The sequence below is a fragment of the Furipterus horrens genome, unplaced genomic scaffold (assembly GCF_987537825.1).
Source record: "Furipterus horrens unplaced genomic scaffold, mFurHor1.1.pri manual_scaffold_7, whole genome shotgun sequence".
Taxonomy (NCBI): domain Eukaryota; kingdom Metazoa; phylum Chordata; class Mammalia; order Chiroptera; family Furipteridae; genus Furipterus; species Furipterus horrens.
In genome coordinates, this window is record NW_028327177.1 from 55,827,323 (window position 1) to 55,847,262 (window position 19,940).

General features: G+C 35.1%; 1 protein-coding gene and 1 pseudogene across 1 annotated transcript in view; both read right to left on the reverse strand.

Moving 5' to 3' along the window:
- Positions 1-8,318: 8,318 nt before the first annotated feature.
- Positions 8,319-19,940, reverse strand: part of UBE2V2 (ubiquitin conjugating enzyme E2 V2) — a 229,210-nt gene continuing 217,588 nt past the window's right edge. Inside the window, exon 5 of the mRNA XM_090283713.1 lies at positions 8,319-8,393. Coding sequence (XP_090139839.1) covers positions 8,376-8,393 — 18 coding nt within the window. The 3' untranslated portion in view covers positions 8,319-8,375. The remainder of the gene's footprint in view (positions 8,394-19,940) is intronic.
- Positions 18,735-19,302, reverse strand: LOC150004481 (RING-box protein 2 pseudogene; annotated as a pseudogene).

The following is a 19,940-nucleotide window of genomic DNA, read 5'->3' on the forward strand; positions in this document are numbered from 1 at the left end:
TATCACTTTTTAAGGAAAAAAGTAAAAATTAAAATTAAATTTAAAATTAAAAATAAGAAATTTTAAAAAGTAAAATAAAATACAAATAAAAAAACGAAAATATAAATAAAAATTTAAAAAGTATATAAAAGAAAAGTTTTTACTTAGTTCAACCTTTGTGTGTCATCTTCTTTTTCTGGATCCACAGCTGGTTAATGAGGGGAGCCAGAGGTTCCTGTTCCTTGCATCAGCAGTGTGCACCAGGTGGCCGGTGCATTCCTTTGGCACCTGTTGGAGCGATAGCCTCAGGCCTGCCAAATGGTACTCCAGGAGTTGGTCTCCGGGAGTTGGTCTCTCGCCCCTTGTGGCGGGGCCCTGGACACTTGTGCACAGTGGAAGTGAGCATCTGTGAGTCGCTGCCACCTGCTGTTCTCATGCCACAGCCGCCTGCCATTCCCGTACCCGCCTGGGCAGGCATGAGCAGAGCCCAAGCAAGTGGTCTATGCTCTGGCCTGGCGCCCACTGGAGCTGGCCAGGGGTGTCTGTGCATGGTCTTCAGTGTGCCCAGCGGGTCCTCCCTATGCTCATTGGGGCACTGATCTTATATCTGTTGAGGTGTGTCCGAGGGGCACCTGGACGCGCAGCTCCATGTACTTGGACCAGTGAATGAGGGCACTTCCCTGTGCACGCCTGCGCAACCCAAGTTGAGGGTTGGGGAGTGGACGAGCGCACTTCTGCGCCTGTGCTCCTCAAGAATGTCCTATCACCCCCAAACTTTCCTCTTCTCTCCACAGTTCACAAGAGAAAAAGATAAAGGAAAATCACATTCTCACATGCACAGCAGTATGCTGTTTCTTGTCTTTCAGTGCCAATGCCACCTGATTCAGTTCTGTCTCTATCAGTGGGCAGAGATCTGCTGTCGTCCTGATTCCTCTCTGGGGAAGCCTGTGGTCGCCAAAAAGCCTTTGTGTACTTTCAGCCACAGCTTGGGTAGCCATCCCAGTCAGAAATCCTGCCTCATCCCTTTTTCCTCTGCTATCCTCACCAAACAGTTCATTCCCAGATGGTTTTCTCTAATCCAGCAGTGCCAAGGCTCGACTCCTGCCAGTGTCCAGCTGCTCACTGAGATGTTCTGTCTGCAATTAGTCCAAACTACAGACAAGTCTTGGGAGCCAGAAAGCGCAGCCTCCCCTCACTCCTCCACCATCTTCTCCTCCACTCTGTGCCTTTTGATTGATAAATTTAATCCATATAAACTTAGAGTGATTATTGGTATTTAATAACATTACTGCCATCATATGTTTGCCTTCTCATTGGTTTGAATCACCATTGTTTTTGGTTTTTCTTTTCATCTGTTTTTGCCTCCCTTTGCGAATTGGTGGTTTTCCATAGTGATACTCTCCAACTTCATTTCTTTTTGTATGTTTTGTGAATCTAATCTAGATTTTTAGTTTGTGGTTACCATAAGGCTTACAAAAGACATCTTATAGATAAAACAGCCCATTTTATGTGGATAGAAACTTATCTTTGTTCACCTGAAGATGCTCCACTCTTTTACCCCTCCCCTTCTACGTGCCATGCATTCATTAACAATTTATAGTAACTACAGTTATTTCATTCCCTTTGCTTCTGACCTTTATGCAATATAGTTAAATGGTTAACATGACATTCTAATATACAGTTTTCAAATTATAACATTTATCATCTTTATTAGAGTATTGTGTACTTTCATGTTTTATGTCATTGGTTAGCATCTATAAACTTCAGCTTGAAGAGATCCTTTTAGGATTTCTTGCAAGGCAGATCTAGCAGTAATTAGCTCCCTCAGATTTTGTTGGTCTGGGAAAGCCCTTATTTCTCCTTTATATCTGAAGAATAATTTTGCCAGATAAATTATTCCTGGCTGGCAATTTTTATCTTTCAATACATTGAATAAGTCACCTCATTGCCTCCTGTTCTATAAATTTTCTGGTGAGAAATCTGTTGATAGCTTAATGGGCATTACTTTGCAAGTTACTTTTCTATTTCCCTAGCTGCCTTTAAGATTCATTCAACTTTAAAATTGATACTTGACAGTTTCATGTTTATAACTTGTCTTGAAGAAGGTCTTTTTTGCATTTAAATAACAGAGTATCCTATTAGTTTCATGTACTTGTGTACCCAATTCCTTCCTCAAATTTGGGATGTTCTCAGCAGTTATTACTTTAAAGAAGCTCTGTTTTTCCTTCTCCCTTTCTTCTTTTTCTAGTATGCAAATTATTCTTATATTTGTCTTTCTAATTGAATTTGATAGATATCATAGTGTTTCTCTAATTTTTTAGAGTCTAAATTCTCCATCCTCTTCTATGTAAATTATTTGTCTTCTTCTATTCTCCAAGTCATTTTTTTCTTTCTTCCTTCTGGTCTGTCCTTTTACTTACACTATTGCATTCCTCTTATTCAATTAATTTTTGTTTCAAAATTAATTTCAGTCTCCTTGATAAAGAACTCGTCTATTTGTTAATTTCATTTCTGAACTTATTGAAATTCCTTTCTGAGGTTTCATATATCTTATTGAATTTTTTATATCATATTTTGAATTTTTATGAATTAGATTGCAATTTTCAATGCCTTATCACCAACATTCTCTTTTAGAGATGCTATATGTCCCTGCTTTTTTATAGTTTGATGGTTGTGCTTCTACTTTCACATTTGAAGTAGCAGGCATCTTCCTTATTAAGAATTAATGTTTACTTCATTTTTATAATTCCACAGGCTAGGGATTAGAAAACTTTCTTTTGTATTCCAGAAGGTGGCACTATAGCTCAAGCTTGTGTTTTTCCTACAGAGCTGTCTCAGGTGAACTGAGAAGCATGCACAAGGAATAGGCAGCAGATCAGGGGATTGTGTAGACTGAGCCTGTGGGCATCCTCCAATACAGCACTCCCAGAATTCCATTTAACATCCTTATATGACAATTAAATTTGAATTAACTTCAATAATATATAAAACTAGTCCTATACAGCTCTGTATTATTTTCACAATTACATCTTTATACATTGTGTGCCAAATAACATAGATTTTTTAGTATTTTATGTACTTGTCTTTTAAATCTTGTATAAATTTTAAAATGGAGTTGCAAACCAACTTACAATAAAATGGATGATATATTTCCATGGATTTGCCTGTACCAGAGGTCTTTGTCTTCATATAACTATGAGTTATTGTCTAGGATCTGTTCATTTCAACCTAAGGAATTCCCTCTAGCATTAATAATAGGACAAAATTAGTTGTACTTAACCTTCTCATCTTTTGCTTATCTGAAAATGTCTTAATTTTTCCCTCATTTTTGAAGGATAATTTTACCAAATGTACAATTCTTGGCTCACGGTTTTTATTTTAAGTCATATATGTATGGCTTTCTTCTTTCTTCTGACCTCAATTCTACTGAGAAATAGGCTAATGATTTTATTAAGGATACTTTGTATGTAATCACATACACTTTTTTCTTGCTGCTTTCAATATTCTCTTTGTCTTTGCCTTTGACAGATTGGTTATAATGTATCTCTTTGAGTCTCTGTGAGTCTCTTTGAGTTTACCTTACTTGTAATTATTGAGTTTCTTTTACCTGTAGATTCATGTATTTCATCAAATGTGGGAAATTTGACTACTATTTTTAAAAGTAGCTCTCTGTCTCTTTCTCACTCCCTTCTTCTGGCATCCCACAAATCCTTTATGCACTGTTCACTATTTTTATTGAATTCATTGGAGTGACATTGGTTAATAAAATTATATGTTTCAGATGTACCATGTTATAATAAATTATATGTATATTGTATTATGTGTTCACCACCCCAAGTCAAGTCTCCTTCTATCACCATTTATTCCCCCTTTACCTTCTTCTACATCCCCTACCCTCCTATCCTTCTGGTAGTCACTATGCTGTTGTCTGTGTCTTTGAGGCTTTGTTTGTTTGTTTGTTTTGCTTAATCCCTTCATGCTTTCCCCCCAGCCTTGCAACTTCCTTCCCCTCTGACAGCTGTCAATCTGTTCTCTGTATCTATGAGTCTGTCTCTATTTTGCTTTGCTTGTTAGTTCAGTTTGTTCATAAGACTCCACATAGAAATGAAATAATATGGTAACTGTCTTTCTTTGACAGGCTTATTTCACTTTCTCCAGGTCCATCTGTGCTATCTCGAAGGGCAAGATTTTCTGGCCCTGTTCACTTTTTTTTTGTTCTTTCTGTTCCTCAGATTCAATAATTTCAATTGTCCTATCTTTAAGTTCAATTATTTTTTGTTCTGCCTGCCTGAATCTCCTGTTGAATTCCTGTAGTGAATTTTTTATTTTAGTGACTGTACTTTCTACCTTCAATATTTGCTTGCTTCTTTTTATAACTTCTATCTCATTATTGATATTCTCATTTTGTTCACACATCATTTTCTTGATTTTGTTTAGTTCTTTGTCCACTTTCCTTTTGGTCTTTGGGCATATTTAGAAGTTGTTTTAAAGTCTTTTTCTAATAAAGTCAATGTTTGAGCTTCCTTGAGAACAGTTTCTATCATTTTTTCCTTTAAATATGCACATTTTGGGTTTCTTTGTGTGCCCTGTCATTTTTTATTTCTTGAATAAAATTTGGCCTTTAAATATTACAATATGGTAGGTATCTCTTGAAACCAGATTGTCTTTCTTCTCCAGGAGTTTTCTATTTGCTGTTTTAATTGTTAAAGACTATAGTATTCCATTCGTTTTGAGACCTTTCCCAACTACTTTTGCAAAGACTAGACCTTCTGTGTGATCACAGAAGTCACTGTTTTTTGTTTGTTTGTTTGTTTGTTTGTTTAGGTATGTTTAGCTAATGTTTTGTGGCAGAGATTCTCTTGAATTTCAAGAGCTCTCCAGCATTTGCCAGTTGGCTTTTTCTAGGGGACTCCTTCAACACTTAGTTAGGCTTTCTTTGAGCCTAAGATTCAGTCCAAGGCAAAAGTTTAATGTTTTTTTTGTGATTTTCCTGGTCATGTGTCTTGCCTATTCATGCATTTGGCTTCTTTCTAATGTCCTCTGTATACAACTGCTTCTGAATGCCTCAGTTTCCAAAGAGTTTCACCCAAAGTTTTACCCCAAACCTTAGACTGCCTATTGTATGTCTCACCACCACCACTACAATCTCTTGCCCTAGGCATCTGTGAATCACCTTATAGCTGTTATAAGCACTGCCCATAGTTTTTCCTCCTGAATTGTGGTTAAGAAAAATAGAGATGAAAACCTTGCACTAGTCTCACCCCAGATAATTTAAAATAGACATACACAATAATTTTCCAATAAAATCTGCTCTGCTGCTTCCAAGTTAAAGAAGAAAAGTGGGAACTGGTTGCTGCTTCAAGATCAAGATTGTCACAATGCCAGGAAAAATGTTGGGTAAGAGTAAGTAAAAACACCACAAAACTTTCTGACCATTTTGAATATGGTATTTTCTTAACTGGGTGTTAGATGGGTAGCTATAAAGCTGGCTATTTTTTAGAGCTCTGACAAAGTTGATTGAGACAGTTTCTGTTTCTTTTCATGTTTCTGTGAGGGAACTAGAGCTTGGAGATTCCTGAGGCAACCAATTTGCTAAAATAAACCCCTCTCTCAATTCTTTCTTTTTTATTTTACTACTTGCATTCATAAATTCTGAACTTCTCTTGTGCTGTGATCTTCTGAAATGAAATACAGAAATTTACTAATTTTTTAAATGTTATTTTTGCCCATTGGATTTTCATAACTCTAGTTTTCAGATGAACTCATCTTTCATAGTTTATATCTCCACCAGCTTCTTGTCATCTACAGTCCAATAAGCAAAACCTTTACCATTGTCTAATTCTCTCTCAGAGTTTTGAAGAATAGCATGATCAATCCAGTGTTCACCTAGCCTTCTGTTCTTCCTCTTAATGTTCTTACCAACATCTGTCCAATAATCAGAACACTTAATTATAGTTATTTTGGTTTTAAATAAATTATAAAATAAGGTTTCTACACCATGAAATCACCCCAGGGAACACAGTCAATAGATATCTAACAGTCTTGAAGATGTCAGAAGTACTAAATGTTAAAGGAGTTAATTATTGATGGATTTTCTGTGGCACAGATTCTTTCACTCCCCCAAATTCCATTACCAGAAATAATTTTGCCTCACATTTAATTTTTTCTTTATTTTTATTATTGACACTATTGAAGAATTTTATTTGAATTTTTAAGTGGAATTTTACTTGTGGCAGTGAAAACTGGGGGTTAGTTTAAAAAAAAAAGCAGAAGTTCTAAAATCAAACAGGCCAATATTGAAATATTAATGCTGTCACTTACTAATTGAGCAAATTACTCAACTTCTATAAAACTGTTTCCTTATTTGAAAAAAAATGAGGAAAACAGCAACTCCTTGCAGAGATACCATAGAAATTAAATAAAATAGTGCATATAAAGTCCTAATACTAAATAAAAAGCCCCAGTCTCTAAAAGGAATAATAACATAACCTATGAACATTTTCCCCAAAACTATTAATTCTAACTAATTTTATTTAAAAAGTATTGCACGGATGCCAACTTGTTAGTTTATAGGCTTTCTCATTTCCATGATATAAATTTGATGTGACGCATCAAGCAGATCAAGGGTTAATGCCCAGGGTATTTATGACTGACAGATAGGGGAGCCTGTTAGGGGAATATTAACTTGAGGGGTAAAAAAATTGTCTTACGATACATTTCCTTATAAGCAAAGAGAGTAAAGATCCACAGATGTGGCCCATTCCAGTTAGTACAAGTCAAAGGGTAATGTTTTCTTTGAATATACCACAGTGGTATATGCTATACAGATTGTCTTTGATCCAGTTCCTTAGGCTCATGCCTGACTCTTAAGGAGAGAGGAATAAAATGAACAGCAAGTAGAAAATATTTTTCACTTGACTTCCTCAGGACATCAAGGGCACAAGTCCATGCTGTCTTATACTTGAGATAGAATAATGAAACACAAGTCAAAGAGATAGATTCCCCCAACTCTGGCACAATGGAAGACCAACAACTTAGGAGCTAGACTAGGCAACAGGGGCACTTATACTAAATGCTGCTCATTACAAATACCATAAAAACAAATTTAAAAATTGCAACACCAAAGGCATATCTTTCACCTGATATCTGGTGCCATGTAGGCACAGCAGGATCCCCCTCATGACTTGGCACCACCCGGGCCTAGGCACCACTTCTCTTCATCTTTTATTTAATGTCTCCAACACAAAAGGTGTGTCTATATCCAAATGTTATACAAGTTGGTGAGTTGCACCACTGCTCACAGCTGGTATTAATATGACTTTTGCGTGAAGGTAGTGATTAATAAGGAGAATACTTATTTATGAGAAAGTAGATATAATTTACAGACATAATTTAAAAGGTTAATTTACCTTTTCAATTCTTCCTCTGCATAAATGCAGCAGATTCTTGTATAAAAAAGTATAGATTCACAGTGGCATTCTATATTGCTGCTAGGAGTCCATTTTCTTCCTTTCTTGTTGTGCCTATTTATGGTTTCTGGAGGATACACATATGAACACAGTATTCACCACAGTTGCTGAGGAACTACATGAGTACTGGGAAATATTTTGCAACATTAAACAATTTATATTACTCTTAAACCTGTATATGTTGGTCTAGACATAACATGCATAAAGTATGATACCAATTCTTCATATTGGCAAATAGATGGGCATTGAATGCTACAACTGCCATTGTTTTTTTATAAAAATATAAATAGAATAAAAATTATGTAAGATTTTTATTTCATAATTTAAATTTAAAATTGGGTGTTTTGTGAAATGTGTGTTTTGCATTTAATTATTAACATTTTAGAAAAATTAAGTTTTCAAAAATATAAAATGTTTAAAAATTTTATGAATTTTAAACTTGTTTCATTTACATTTTTATAAAAATATTTCTTTCCTAATCATTTAGATCATTACTGTCAATTTAAAACAAATTATATAAAATGTTACATTTATATAATGACTGATTTACCTGAAATTAAGACAAGAAATAAATTTTGAAATAAATGTATATTAATTATGTATATTTTATTTTATTATTCCCTCAAACATCTACAGGACACCCAGATATGTGAAATAATGATTAAACTCATCTTTGATATTTTACATTCAGTCACATAAAAATTATAGCTTTACATATATTTTTATTTTGTATTTATGAAGACATTTATCAAGACAGAACAATTAAAAAATGATAGAACAATAGAATATGTTCATTTGTTAAGGATTTAATAGTTTGAGTTATAATTTAAACATTACACATGTGAGCCACAATTGTTAGGAGAAGTCTGGATGGAGGAATCCAGAGACTTAAGTCTGAAGACATCAGGGCTCAAACCACTCTTGCAGCTATGGCAGAAATCCTCCCTAAAGCAGAGCAGAGCAGAAAATTAGGAAATGACAGCCATAAGGAAGCTCAGGGAATCACTACCCCAGTGCATGGAGAAATTTAAGAACAAACTAGAGTTCCCAAAATGTGTATGGAAATATATTCAGAAATATATACAAAAAATATATTCTTGAGTTTCTCTATTTATGACTTTATTTCTATCCAAACATAATGTAGCCTTGAAATACATTTTTAAAATCTTGAATTACATAAAGAAACAGAAAAGTTCTTCTAATACCCAAAACTTCTGGAATAATAAGTTTTGCAAACATTTAAACACATCTTAATTATGCTGTAATAGGGAATTTAGTATTCAAATAACTGCAAAGTGAAACCATAGAAAAACAATTTAGCTGAGCTACACAAACTACAAGAGAAGATGCTAAAAGCATAAACCATGAAACAGCAAGAGATGACTGAAGTTTTGGAGTCTTTGCAGCATATGCAACCAAATTACCTGTGCAAACACAACATCTTCATCTACTGAGAGATCAGTGATTACAAATACAAATCAAACCCAAAATAAACTCTCAGAAATAAACCATTGTTTTAAATATTTTAAAAATTATTTACAGGAAGCCCAAATGAAATTCAATAGCACCCAAAGCAACATATCCTGTGGGAAGTGGATTAGCAGACATTCTCACTATAGCAGACATTCTCACTGTGGTTTGATGTCTGCTTAATAAGACAAAGGCAAACCTAGAAATAAAGAGCAAAGGGCCCTTTGAGAGCTCCTGAAGCTTGCTTTTTTTAAAGAGTCAATAGCATTTTTATGGTTTTGTGACTTGCTTTTAAGTCTTTTATCCGTTTTGTGTTTATTCTTATATATGGTGTTTTTTGGTTTTTTGTTTTTCTCATGTATCAGTCCAATTTTCCCAGCATATTTATTGAAGAGACTATTTTTACTCCATCATATGCTCTTGCCTCCTTTGTCAAATATTAATAGACCATAAAGGCATGGGTTAACTTCTGGGCTATCTGTTGTGTTCCATTGACCTATATGCCTGTTCTTGTGCCAGTACCAGACTATTTTGATTACAATGGCTTTGTAGTATAGTTTGACATCCACTATTGTGATCCCTTCAATTTTGTTCTTCCTTCTCAAGGTTGCTGAGGGTATTAGAGTTTTTTTATTGTTGTTCCACACAAATTTTTGGAATATTTGTCCTAGATCTTTGAAATATGAAATTGGTATTTTAATAGGAATTGTGTTGAATCTATAGATTGCTTTAGGTAGTATAGACATTTTAATTATGTTAATTATTATAATCCATAAACACAGTATTTGATTGCACTTGTTGTATCTTCAATCAATATTTCTTTCTTCAATGTCCTATAGTTTCCCCAGTACAGGTATTTTATCTCCTAGATTAAGTTTATTCCTATGTACCCTATTTTTTTGTTGTTGTTGTTGCAATGGTAAACTATAAAAATTCTAGAAGAAAACATAGGCAGTAAAATCTCAAGACATCTCTCAAAGCAATATTTTTTGCCAATATGTATCCTAGGGCAAGGAGAATAAAGGAAAAAATAAACAAATGAACCTAACTCAAACTAAAAAGTTCTGCAGAGCAAAAAGAAACCATCAAAAAATGAAAAGAGAATCCACTGTATGGGAAAACACATTTGCCAGTGATACATCTGATAAGTGGTTAATTTCCGAAATATGTAAAATACTTATAAAACAAAACACCAGGAAGACAAATGAATTAAAAAATGGACAAAAGACCTAAGTAGACACTTCTCCAAAGAGGACATACACATGGACAATAGATATATGAAAAATGTTCAATGTCACCAATCATCAGAGAGATGCAAGTTAAAACTACAATGAGGTATCACCTCACACCTGCCAGAATGGCTACCATGAATAAATCAACAAGTGCTGGGGTGGATGTGGAGAAAAGGGAACCCTAGTGCACTGTTGGTGGGAATGCAGACTGGTGCAGCCACTGTTGAAAACAACATGGAATTTACTCAAAAACTAAAAATGGAACTGCCATTGGACTTGGCAATCCCACTTCTGGTAATATATTCTAAGAATCCCAAAACACCAGTCAGAAAGAGTATATCACCCATATGTTCACTGCAGCATTATTTACAATAGCCAAGAGTTGGAAACAGCCTAAGTACCCATCAGTAGATGAGTGGATGGATAGAAAGGGTGTAGTACACTTACACAATGGAATACTATGCAGTTGTAAAAAAAGAAGGTACTTTACCTTTTGCAACAGCATGAATGGACCTGGAGAATATTATACTAAGCAAAATAAGCCAGTCAGACAATGACAAATACCATATGCTCTCACTCATATGTGGAATTTAATCAACAAAATAAACTGATGAACAAAATAAAACCAGAGGCATGGATACATTGAACAGAATGACAGATCACAGAGGGAAGTGGTGTTGGGGGGACTGGAAGAGACTAGACAAAGAACATATATGTATATATGCATAGTTCATGGACACAGACTACAACATGGTGAAGGCCAGGGTGGAGAGGGGAGTGGTGGGTGCTGGGTGGGAAGAAATAAGGGGCATCTGTAATAGTGTCAACCATAAAAAAAACACAAATCACAAAAGTAACAACAGCATTTCAAGGCTGCAGTCGTTTCATATTATTAATTACATGAAAATTTAGTGCCCAGTTGTCCTTCAGATTTTTTTCATGTATATACATATTTGAGTTCATTTTCTTGCAGTAAAGTTCTTCAGATGACCTTAACTGACCATGAAATATTGTAAGTACAAAATATTCCCTAGGAATCTATTTTTTGTTAATAAGACCTAACTGAAATGGAAGTGCATTAAAATTGTCAATAGACAAAACTGATAATAGCACACATCCTGGCATTCTCATTTATTTAATTCCTACAGAGATTAAATGTCCTCAAACATTCCAGATTGGTTGGCTTTCTCTGTTCATATGTTCTCTTTTCTTATCTTTTCTTATCTTTTAGTCTGAGAAACATGTGTGACTGCAAATAATTAGGTGATTGTAATTTTATGAAAAATTATTTTATCTTAACATTTGGGTTTTCAGTGCTCATAATAAATTCAGTACATTGCTTCTTTGTGGCATCTCAGATTTCAGATCTGGGAATAATTTCTAAAGAATATCCTTGAAGCTAAGCAACCATATGAACCATTCATGGAACATTTCCATAGACAAGTAGATCAAATCATAAGCTTAAAATGATGCTAAATCACATGTAGAAATATGTAACAAAAAATAAGGGAGAAAGGAAAGAAGGGAGAGAAGATGGATTTCAATGTAAAATCAATCTAAAATAAGACTTTTTTTACAAAAATAAAAATTCCATTAAATTGGTATATAAATTTACAGGTGACAGAATCTAGAAGGTTTGGGTTTTTAAACCATTTGAAATAATAAGACAACTTGAAAACTATGGAGACCCAGTGAGAGCAAAATAAAAGGAGTAAAGTAAGTTCAACATAATCTTTACAAACATAATTTTGGAGACCAGTATTTGTCAAACTTGTTTTGTAAAGAGCCATTATAATAACTATGTGTGGCTTATGAGCCATTTGGTCTCTGCTGCAACTACTCACCTCTGCCATTGTATTATGAAAGTTGAGGATACAAAAATAATGAGTGTGACTGTGTTCCAATAAAACTTTGACTTACAGACACTGAAATTCTAACTTTATGTAATTTTTGTTTGTCACAAAATTGTTTTATAACATAAAGAGATGTAGAATCATCAAAATGTGGACTCAATCCTTAGCCTGCAGGCCATACTAAAACAGGCGGTAGTGGCCAAATTTGGCCCATAGGCTGTAGGAACAATATCACTAACCATATATCATGTGGGAAAGAGAAGCAAATGGGAACTTGGCTAGGGCAGTACCTAGGTTTGCCCCCCATAGCGAGAGTTGCAGCATGATTGGAGAGTTGGTCATGGGGAACTGGGCTCCAGCCAAGCCAGTGTCAGCAGCCAAGTCTTATCTTTGCTGACTATATGGCAGTAGTCTCTGTATAGTGGGAAAGCTCTAGTGGGACAGGTGGTAACAAGAAGGGCCATCAGATTGAAATAGGAGCTTTGAGAAATAAGGGCTGGAGACCTATGGATACATGGTAGGAGGAGGCAGCAGGGAGCTGACAAAGTGATCAGAGTGCAGTCCAATAAGCTGGGCATTACAGAATATTCAAGTCCCTGTCGGGGGCAGGAGAGGTACCACTGATCAGAGAAGCAACTCTGTCATCAGGCATGCTCAAAGGTATGCCTCACCAAGTGCCCCATCCTAGTGATCTGAACAGAGATTAAGGTATCAAGCAAGTCAAATACTGTCTCCACCTTCTGGCAGGTGTAGAGCTCCTTATACCTGCCAGGCATTTTCAGGTCAACTCAAAAATTAAATGAGACTAAGCATGCAATTGAATAGGGGAATGAAATGCATAGAATGGAGATTTAAGATGGTAGCAGTGTAAAAGAATGCTGAACTTGCCCCTTCCACAAGCAAACTCAAATATTGATATATGCGTATATAGAAAGCAATTACTCATGCAAGGCTAATAAGGGCTAAGTGAATGACTCCTGAACAACAAACAAGAGAAAGAAACTGAATGGGTCATAAACTGTAGGAACTGTGGGAACTCTCTGGGCCAGATGTGCCAGTGAGTGCCATCATTTATATTTCTCTCCAATAGGGTGGGCAGGAGCTCTATTAGGTGCTTTGGCCTCCCTGCAAGATCAGCACAGTGCATTCTCAGCTACATTGCCAGGACTTTTTGTCTCGAAACAAAAGAAACAAGGAAGAACAGGGTGTCACCTAAAGTACCTGTTCTCCCTTCTGGAAACCACTCCAGCCTGCAAGCCAGTGCCCCAGACACTTAGGTGCCTGTCAGCTCATACCAGCTTCCTAAAGCTAACCAGCACATAAAGCCTACACAGAGGTTGCCCCTACACAAGACCACATTCTGTACAATAAACAAGAGAGAGGCTGTATAGAGAAGTCTAGGTTGCCATGGGAGATATTCAGGGACTGCAGGATTTACCTAGGGTCAGAGATGCTGGTGAGCACCATTCTTTATATTCCCCTCCATCTCCAAGAGGATGAAGAAGTGAGGGCTCTGTCCAAGTGCTCTGGCCTACCTGCCAAGGTTGCTATAGCATGTTCCTGGACACAGTGCCTGAGTCCATTTTGACTTCAAACAAAGGGAGCAAACAAGATTAATGGCATTATTACATACACCTGGACTTCCCACTTGGAACCATTCTGGCACAGTAGGCAAGTGCCCCAGATGCCTTAAACACCCAGTCAGCTCCAACTAGCCTGACAAAAATACCCTGAACACACAGCCTTCACAGAGATTACTTCTACTAAAGGCCACTTTTTCAAGAGTTGGAGAAAGAGTTGTTTTGTTTAATTCATATAGACAAACAGAAAATCAAACAAAATAAACAGACGGAAGAATATCTCTCAAATTAAGTAATCCTCATGAGGAAAGAAAACATTTTTTAAAAAGATACAAAGGTAAGTAATTTGTCTGATAAAGAGTTCAAAAAAAACGGTCATAAGAATTCTCAACAAACTTGGGAGTGAAATAGAGGAACTTCAAGAGAACTTCAACAAAGAATTATAAAATATAATAAAGAATCAAGCGGACCTGAATAAATTAAGAGTAAATGAAAAAATACATTAGAAAAAATAGACAGCAAATTAGCTAATACAGAAAAATGGATCAGTGACCTGGAAAACAGGCTAATGCAAATCAACCAATCAGAACAACAAAAAGAAAAAAAAAATTAAGTGAGGATAGTTAAAGGGACTTCTGAGATAACTTTAAGTACTAAAACATCCACATTATAGGAATTCCAGAAAGAGAAGAAGGAAAGTAACAAAAACTTTATTTAAAAAAATATTGGATAAAACTTTTCTAACCTGGGAAAGAAAACAAATATTTAGGTTCAGGAAGCACAGAGAGTTCCAAACCAAATGAACCCAAGGATGCCAAAACCAAGACATGTTGTAATTAAAATGGTAAAAGTTAAATATTAAGAGACAATCTTGAATAAAGCAAGAGAAAAACAAGTTACATACAAAGGAAAGCTCATAAGACAACTAGATTTCTCAGCAGCAACTTCACAGGTCAAAGAGAGTGGCAGGAAATATACAAATGCTAAAAGAAAATAACCTACAAGCCAGAATAATTTACCCAGCAAGGTTATCACTCAGGATGAAAGGAGAGATGGTTGCCCAGACGAGCAAAAACTAAGGGAGTTCATCACCATTAACCAGCTTTACAAGAACTGTCAAAGGGACTTCCCTAAGCAAATAAGGAAAGGCCATAGCCAGAAATAAGAAAATATGAGAAAGGAAAAAAACACAAAGCCAAAGATTTAATAAATACAGCAAGGCAGACATTTTTAAGAAGGAACCACAAAGGTCAAAAAGCAACTACAAAGTATCAAACTCAACTGAAACCTCAATAAGTAATTATGAGATACATAACAGAAAAGACCTAAAACATGACATCAATAACATAAAGCATAAAGGGGTGAGGAAAAATTAAGTCTTTATAGAATATATTCATATGCAAGAGCCTATCAGCTTAAAATAGACTACTATAGGTATAAAAGAATATTTAAAAACCTCATACTGACCACAAACCAAAAATCTGCAAAATATATACAAAGAACAAAAAGAAAAACAAAACAAAACACTAAAGAAAAACAATAAAACACCAAGAAACAGATCAACAGGAGAAAGAAACAGAGAAGGACTATAAAAGCAACCAAAAAACAACAATGTTAATAAGTACATATTTGTCAATAATTACTTTACATGTAAATAGATTAAATTGGTCAATAAAAAGACATAGGGTGAATGAATTGACTAAAAAACATGGCCCATCTATATGCTACTTACACAACATCACTTCAAATCTAACCACACAACAAATGGAAAGGGAAAGGATTGGGAAAATATTCCACACAAATAGAAATGAAAACAAAGATGAGATAACAATATTCCTATGAGAAATAAAGACTTTAAGACAAGAAATACCTTTTAAAAGACAAAGAAGGACATTACATATTGATAAAGGAATCAATCCAATAAGAGACTATAATAATTGTAAATATCTATGGACACAACATAGAATCACCTAAAGATATAAAATAATTACTAATGGATATAATGGAAGAAATCAATAGTAATGAAATGAGCATAGAAGATTTTAATACCCCACCCAAATCAATTAATAGTTGATACAGTCAGCAAATTAATAAGAAATTAATAGCCTTACAGGTCACATTAGATCATATTGAATTAATAGACATTTCTGGAACATTTCATCCAAAATCTGGAGAATATACATTTTTTTCAAGAGTATATAGAAAAATCTCCAGGATAGATTACATATTAGGAAACAAAATTAGCCTCAATGAATTCAAGATTGAAATAATATCAAATACATTTTCCTTTTTATTGAATTTATTGGGGTGACACTGGTTAACAAAATTATGCAAGTTTCAGGTGTACAATTCTACAACACATCATCTGTACACTGTATTGTGTGTTCACCACACCAAGTCAAGTCTTTGTCCATCACAATTTATGACACTACACTATCTTCTATCCCCAACCCCTCCCCCCACAATCACCACACTGTTGCACATGTCCATAAATATTTTTGTACTTTTTTTCCTTTTGCTCAATCCCTCCATCTCCCAATAAAGTCCCCCACTGGCAACACCTATAAGTCTGCTCTCTATGAGTTTGTCTCTATTTTGCTTGTTAGTTTATTTTGTTCATTAGATTTCACATATGAGTGAAATTATATGGTACTTGTCTTTTTTGACTGGCTTATTTCACCTAGCATAATATTCCCCACATTCAAGCATACCATTGCAAAGAATATGGGCTGATTCCAAATCTTAGCTTTTATAAACAGTGCTGCAATGAACACAGGAGTGTATATATTCTTTTGAACTACAGTACTGGCTTTCTTTGCATAAATTCCCCAAAATGGAATCATTGGGTCATAAGGCAATTCCTTTATAAATTTTTTTATTTTGTTTTATTTCATTTTGAGGTAACTCCATGCCACTTTCCATAGTGACTGTACCAATTTGCATTCCCACCAAAAGTGCACGAGGGTTCCTTTTCTCCACAGCATCCCCAACATATTTTTTTGTTGATTTACTGATGACAGATAATCTGACAGATGTGAGGTGATATCTCATTGTGGTTTTAATTTGAATTTTTCTGATGATTAGTGACATTGAGCATCATTTCATATATCTATTGGCCATCTGTACATCCTCTTTGGGAAAGAGTCTATTCAGTCCTTTGCCCATTTTTAATTGAATTGTTTGTTTTTCTGGTATTAAGAATATAAGTTCTTCATAAATTTCAAATATTAACCCCTTGTCAGATATATAGGCCAATAAGTTCTTCCATTAAGTGGGTTGCCTTTTCCTTTTGTTGATGGCTTCCTATGCTGTGCAAAAAAAAAATGTTTAGCTTGATATACTCCCATTTGTTTATTTTTCCTTGGCTGAAGAGATATATCAGAAAATATATATATATTTCAAGAGAAATGTATGAGATTTTACTGCATATACTTTCTTCTAGGATTTTTATGGTTTTGAGTCTAACATTTATGTCTTTAATTCATTTTGAGTTTATTCTTATGTATGATGTAAAAAGGTGCTCTAGTTTCATTTTTTGCAGTATCAGTCCAAATTTACAAACATCATTTAATGAATAAACTATCTATTCCATTGTATGTTTTTGCCTCTCTTGTCAAATATTAATTGACTATTAAGGTGTGGATTTATATCTGGGCTCTTATTGTGTTCCATTGATCTATATGTTTGTCTTTATGTCAGTACCATGCTGTTTTGATTACTATAGCCTTGTGGTATGGTTTAATATCAGGTAACATGATTCCTCCAACTTTGTTCTTCTTTCTAAAGGTCATTGTTGCTATTAGAAGACTTTTTGGTTCCATATAAATATTTGAAATATTTGTTCTAGTTCTGTGAAATGCACCATTGGTATCTTGATAAGAATTACATTAGATCTATATCTTGTTTTGGGTACTATGGGCATTTTAATGATGTTAATTCTTCTTATATATGAACTCGATATGTGCTTCCAGTTATTTGTAGCTTCTTCAGTTTCCTTCTTCAATGTCTTATAATTTTCTGCATACAGGTATTCTACACCCGTTAAATTTATTCTTAGGTACACTCTTTTTTTTGAAGCAATTGTGAATGGGATTATTTTCTTAGTTTCCCTTTCTAATAGTTTATCTTTGGTGTATAAAAATGCAACTTATTTCTGAATATTGATTTTGTATATTACTGGTTTACTGAATTCATTTAAGAGTTCTAGTAGATTTTAATGAAATCCTTAAGATTATCTACATACATAATCATGTTATATGCCAAAAAATGACAGCTTTACTTCTTTCTTTCCAATTTAAATATCTTTTATTTCTTCCTTTTGTTTGATTGCTTTGGCTAGAACTTCCAGTTCTATGTTGAATAAGATTTTCCCATTGAGTATGATGCTAGCAGTGGGTTTGTCATTTTACTACATTGAAATATGTTCCCTCTATTCCCACGTTGCTGAGAGTTTTTATCATAATGGTTGATGGATTTTGTCAAATGCTTTCCTGTACCTATTGATATGATCATGTGATTTGGTCCTTCACTTTGCTTATATGGTATATCACGTTTATTGATTTGCAAATATTTTACCAATCTTGCATCCTCAGAATAAATCTCACTTGATCATGTTGTATGATTTTTTTTTTTAAGTAAACAGAATAAACCATTTATTAAAACACTGTGAAATAAACTTTTTTTGATCCGGTGCTATAGTGGTAAACATTTCAACTAAAACACTGTTAAATTACATCATAATCTGACAAAACTGTAAAATACTTCTGTCCTTTACCACTGAATAAGTAAACAGTGAGGTGTGCAGATCTAGGTTTTTTTGATGAGTCAAGGATACAGGATGATAACCTAAAAGACAATCCAAATCTCCTACATCCAAAAATTAAATTTTACCAAATAAATATTCCATGAAGCATTCCCTTCCCTAAAATAAATATCAAGAACAAATTAAGGATAAAAGTTGGGTTTTAAACTGCAATTTATTTGTTACTGTAACATTGCCTTTTTTTTTTTTTAACCATAAACATGCAAAAAGTTCTCTTCTGAATGGAACCGCTTCCACAGATCCCCTGGATATCAATAAGTAAATTATAGAAATCATTCAATCTGTAGTTCTCTCCTCCTTTATAGAACTTCTACACAGTGTGACACATACCAGAGACAAGACCATCTTTAATAAATTACCTTCTTAACTGCAGAGAATTTCTGACAATAAAACAGACAAAATGCTAACCCATGCCTTTGATAAGTCCTCAAAGACCAAAGATCCACCTCCTTCTGTTTGAAGAATTAGTCCCCCGGAGTGTCCTCGTCTTCATAGGGCACTGATACCGCGATCCCCCAGGGCTCTGGACAACTGCGCTAAGGCCTTCCACCACTCTCATTTGCCGATTCTTTGGACTACCCAGTCTTGCTGGCAGAGAGGGCAGCGATTGTTCTGCTTCACCCACAGGGACATGCAGCAGTTGTGGAAGGAATGAATACATTCTCCCCAGACCACAACACAATCCTCTTGTTTGTTTTCAGCTTGACATCTAAGACAGGCATCCATCACCTGGACCCTGCAGATGGCGCACGTATCGCACTCCACGTCCCAGCTCCACATGGCCACCACGTTCCACTTCTTGAGAGAGAACATTTTGTTGCCTCCCGACTTGGAACCTGCGCTCCCGGGATGAGAGTACAGGGCGCAGGTTTCCTCACCGTCTTCCACGTCGGCCATAGCCGGTGTATGATATTTTTAATGTATTGCTGGATGTGGTTTGCTAATATTTTGTTGAGAATTTTATCATCTATGTTCAACAAGGTATTGGCCTATAATTTTCTTTATTTGTAGTGTCTTAATCTGGTTTTTCAATTAGGATAATGTTGGGCTCATAAAATGAGCATGGGAGTCAGCACTCCTCTTGAATTTTCAGGAATAATTTGAAAAGGATAGGTGTTAGTTCTTCTCTAAATGTTGGGTAAAATTCACCAGTCAAGTCATCCAGTCTGGACTATTGTTTATTGGGAGTTTATTGATTACTGCTTCAATTGCACTAGCTGTAATATGCCTATTCAGATTCTCTGATTCTTACTGATTAAGTTTTGGAAGTATGTATATTTCTAGAAATTTATCCATTTCTTCCTAATTGTCCAACTTGTTGACATATAGTTGTTTATAATTTTCTTTTCCTAAGATATTTTGATTATGCTGTTTCAGTTGTCCAAACTTCTTTTCCTTTTGCTCCCCTCTGCCCAGTACTCCCATTCCCCCAGCAATCCCACCCCCCTGAGTTCATGTCCATGGGTCATGCATATAAGTTCTTTGGCTTCACCCTTTCCTATATTATTCTTAACTTCCCCCTGCCTATTTTGTAC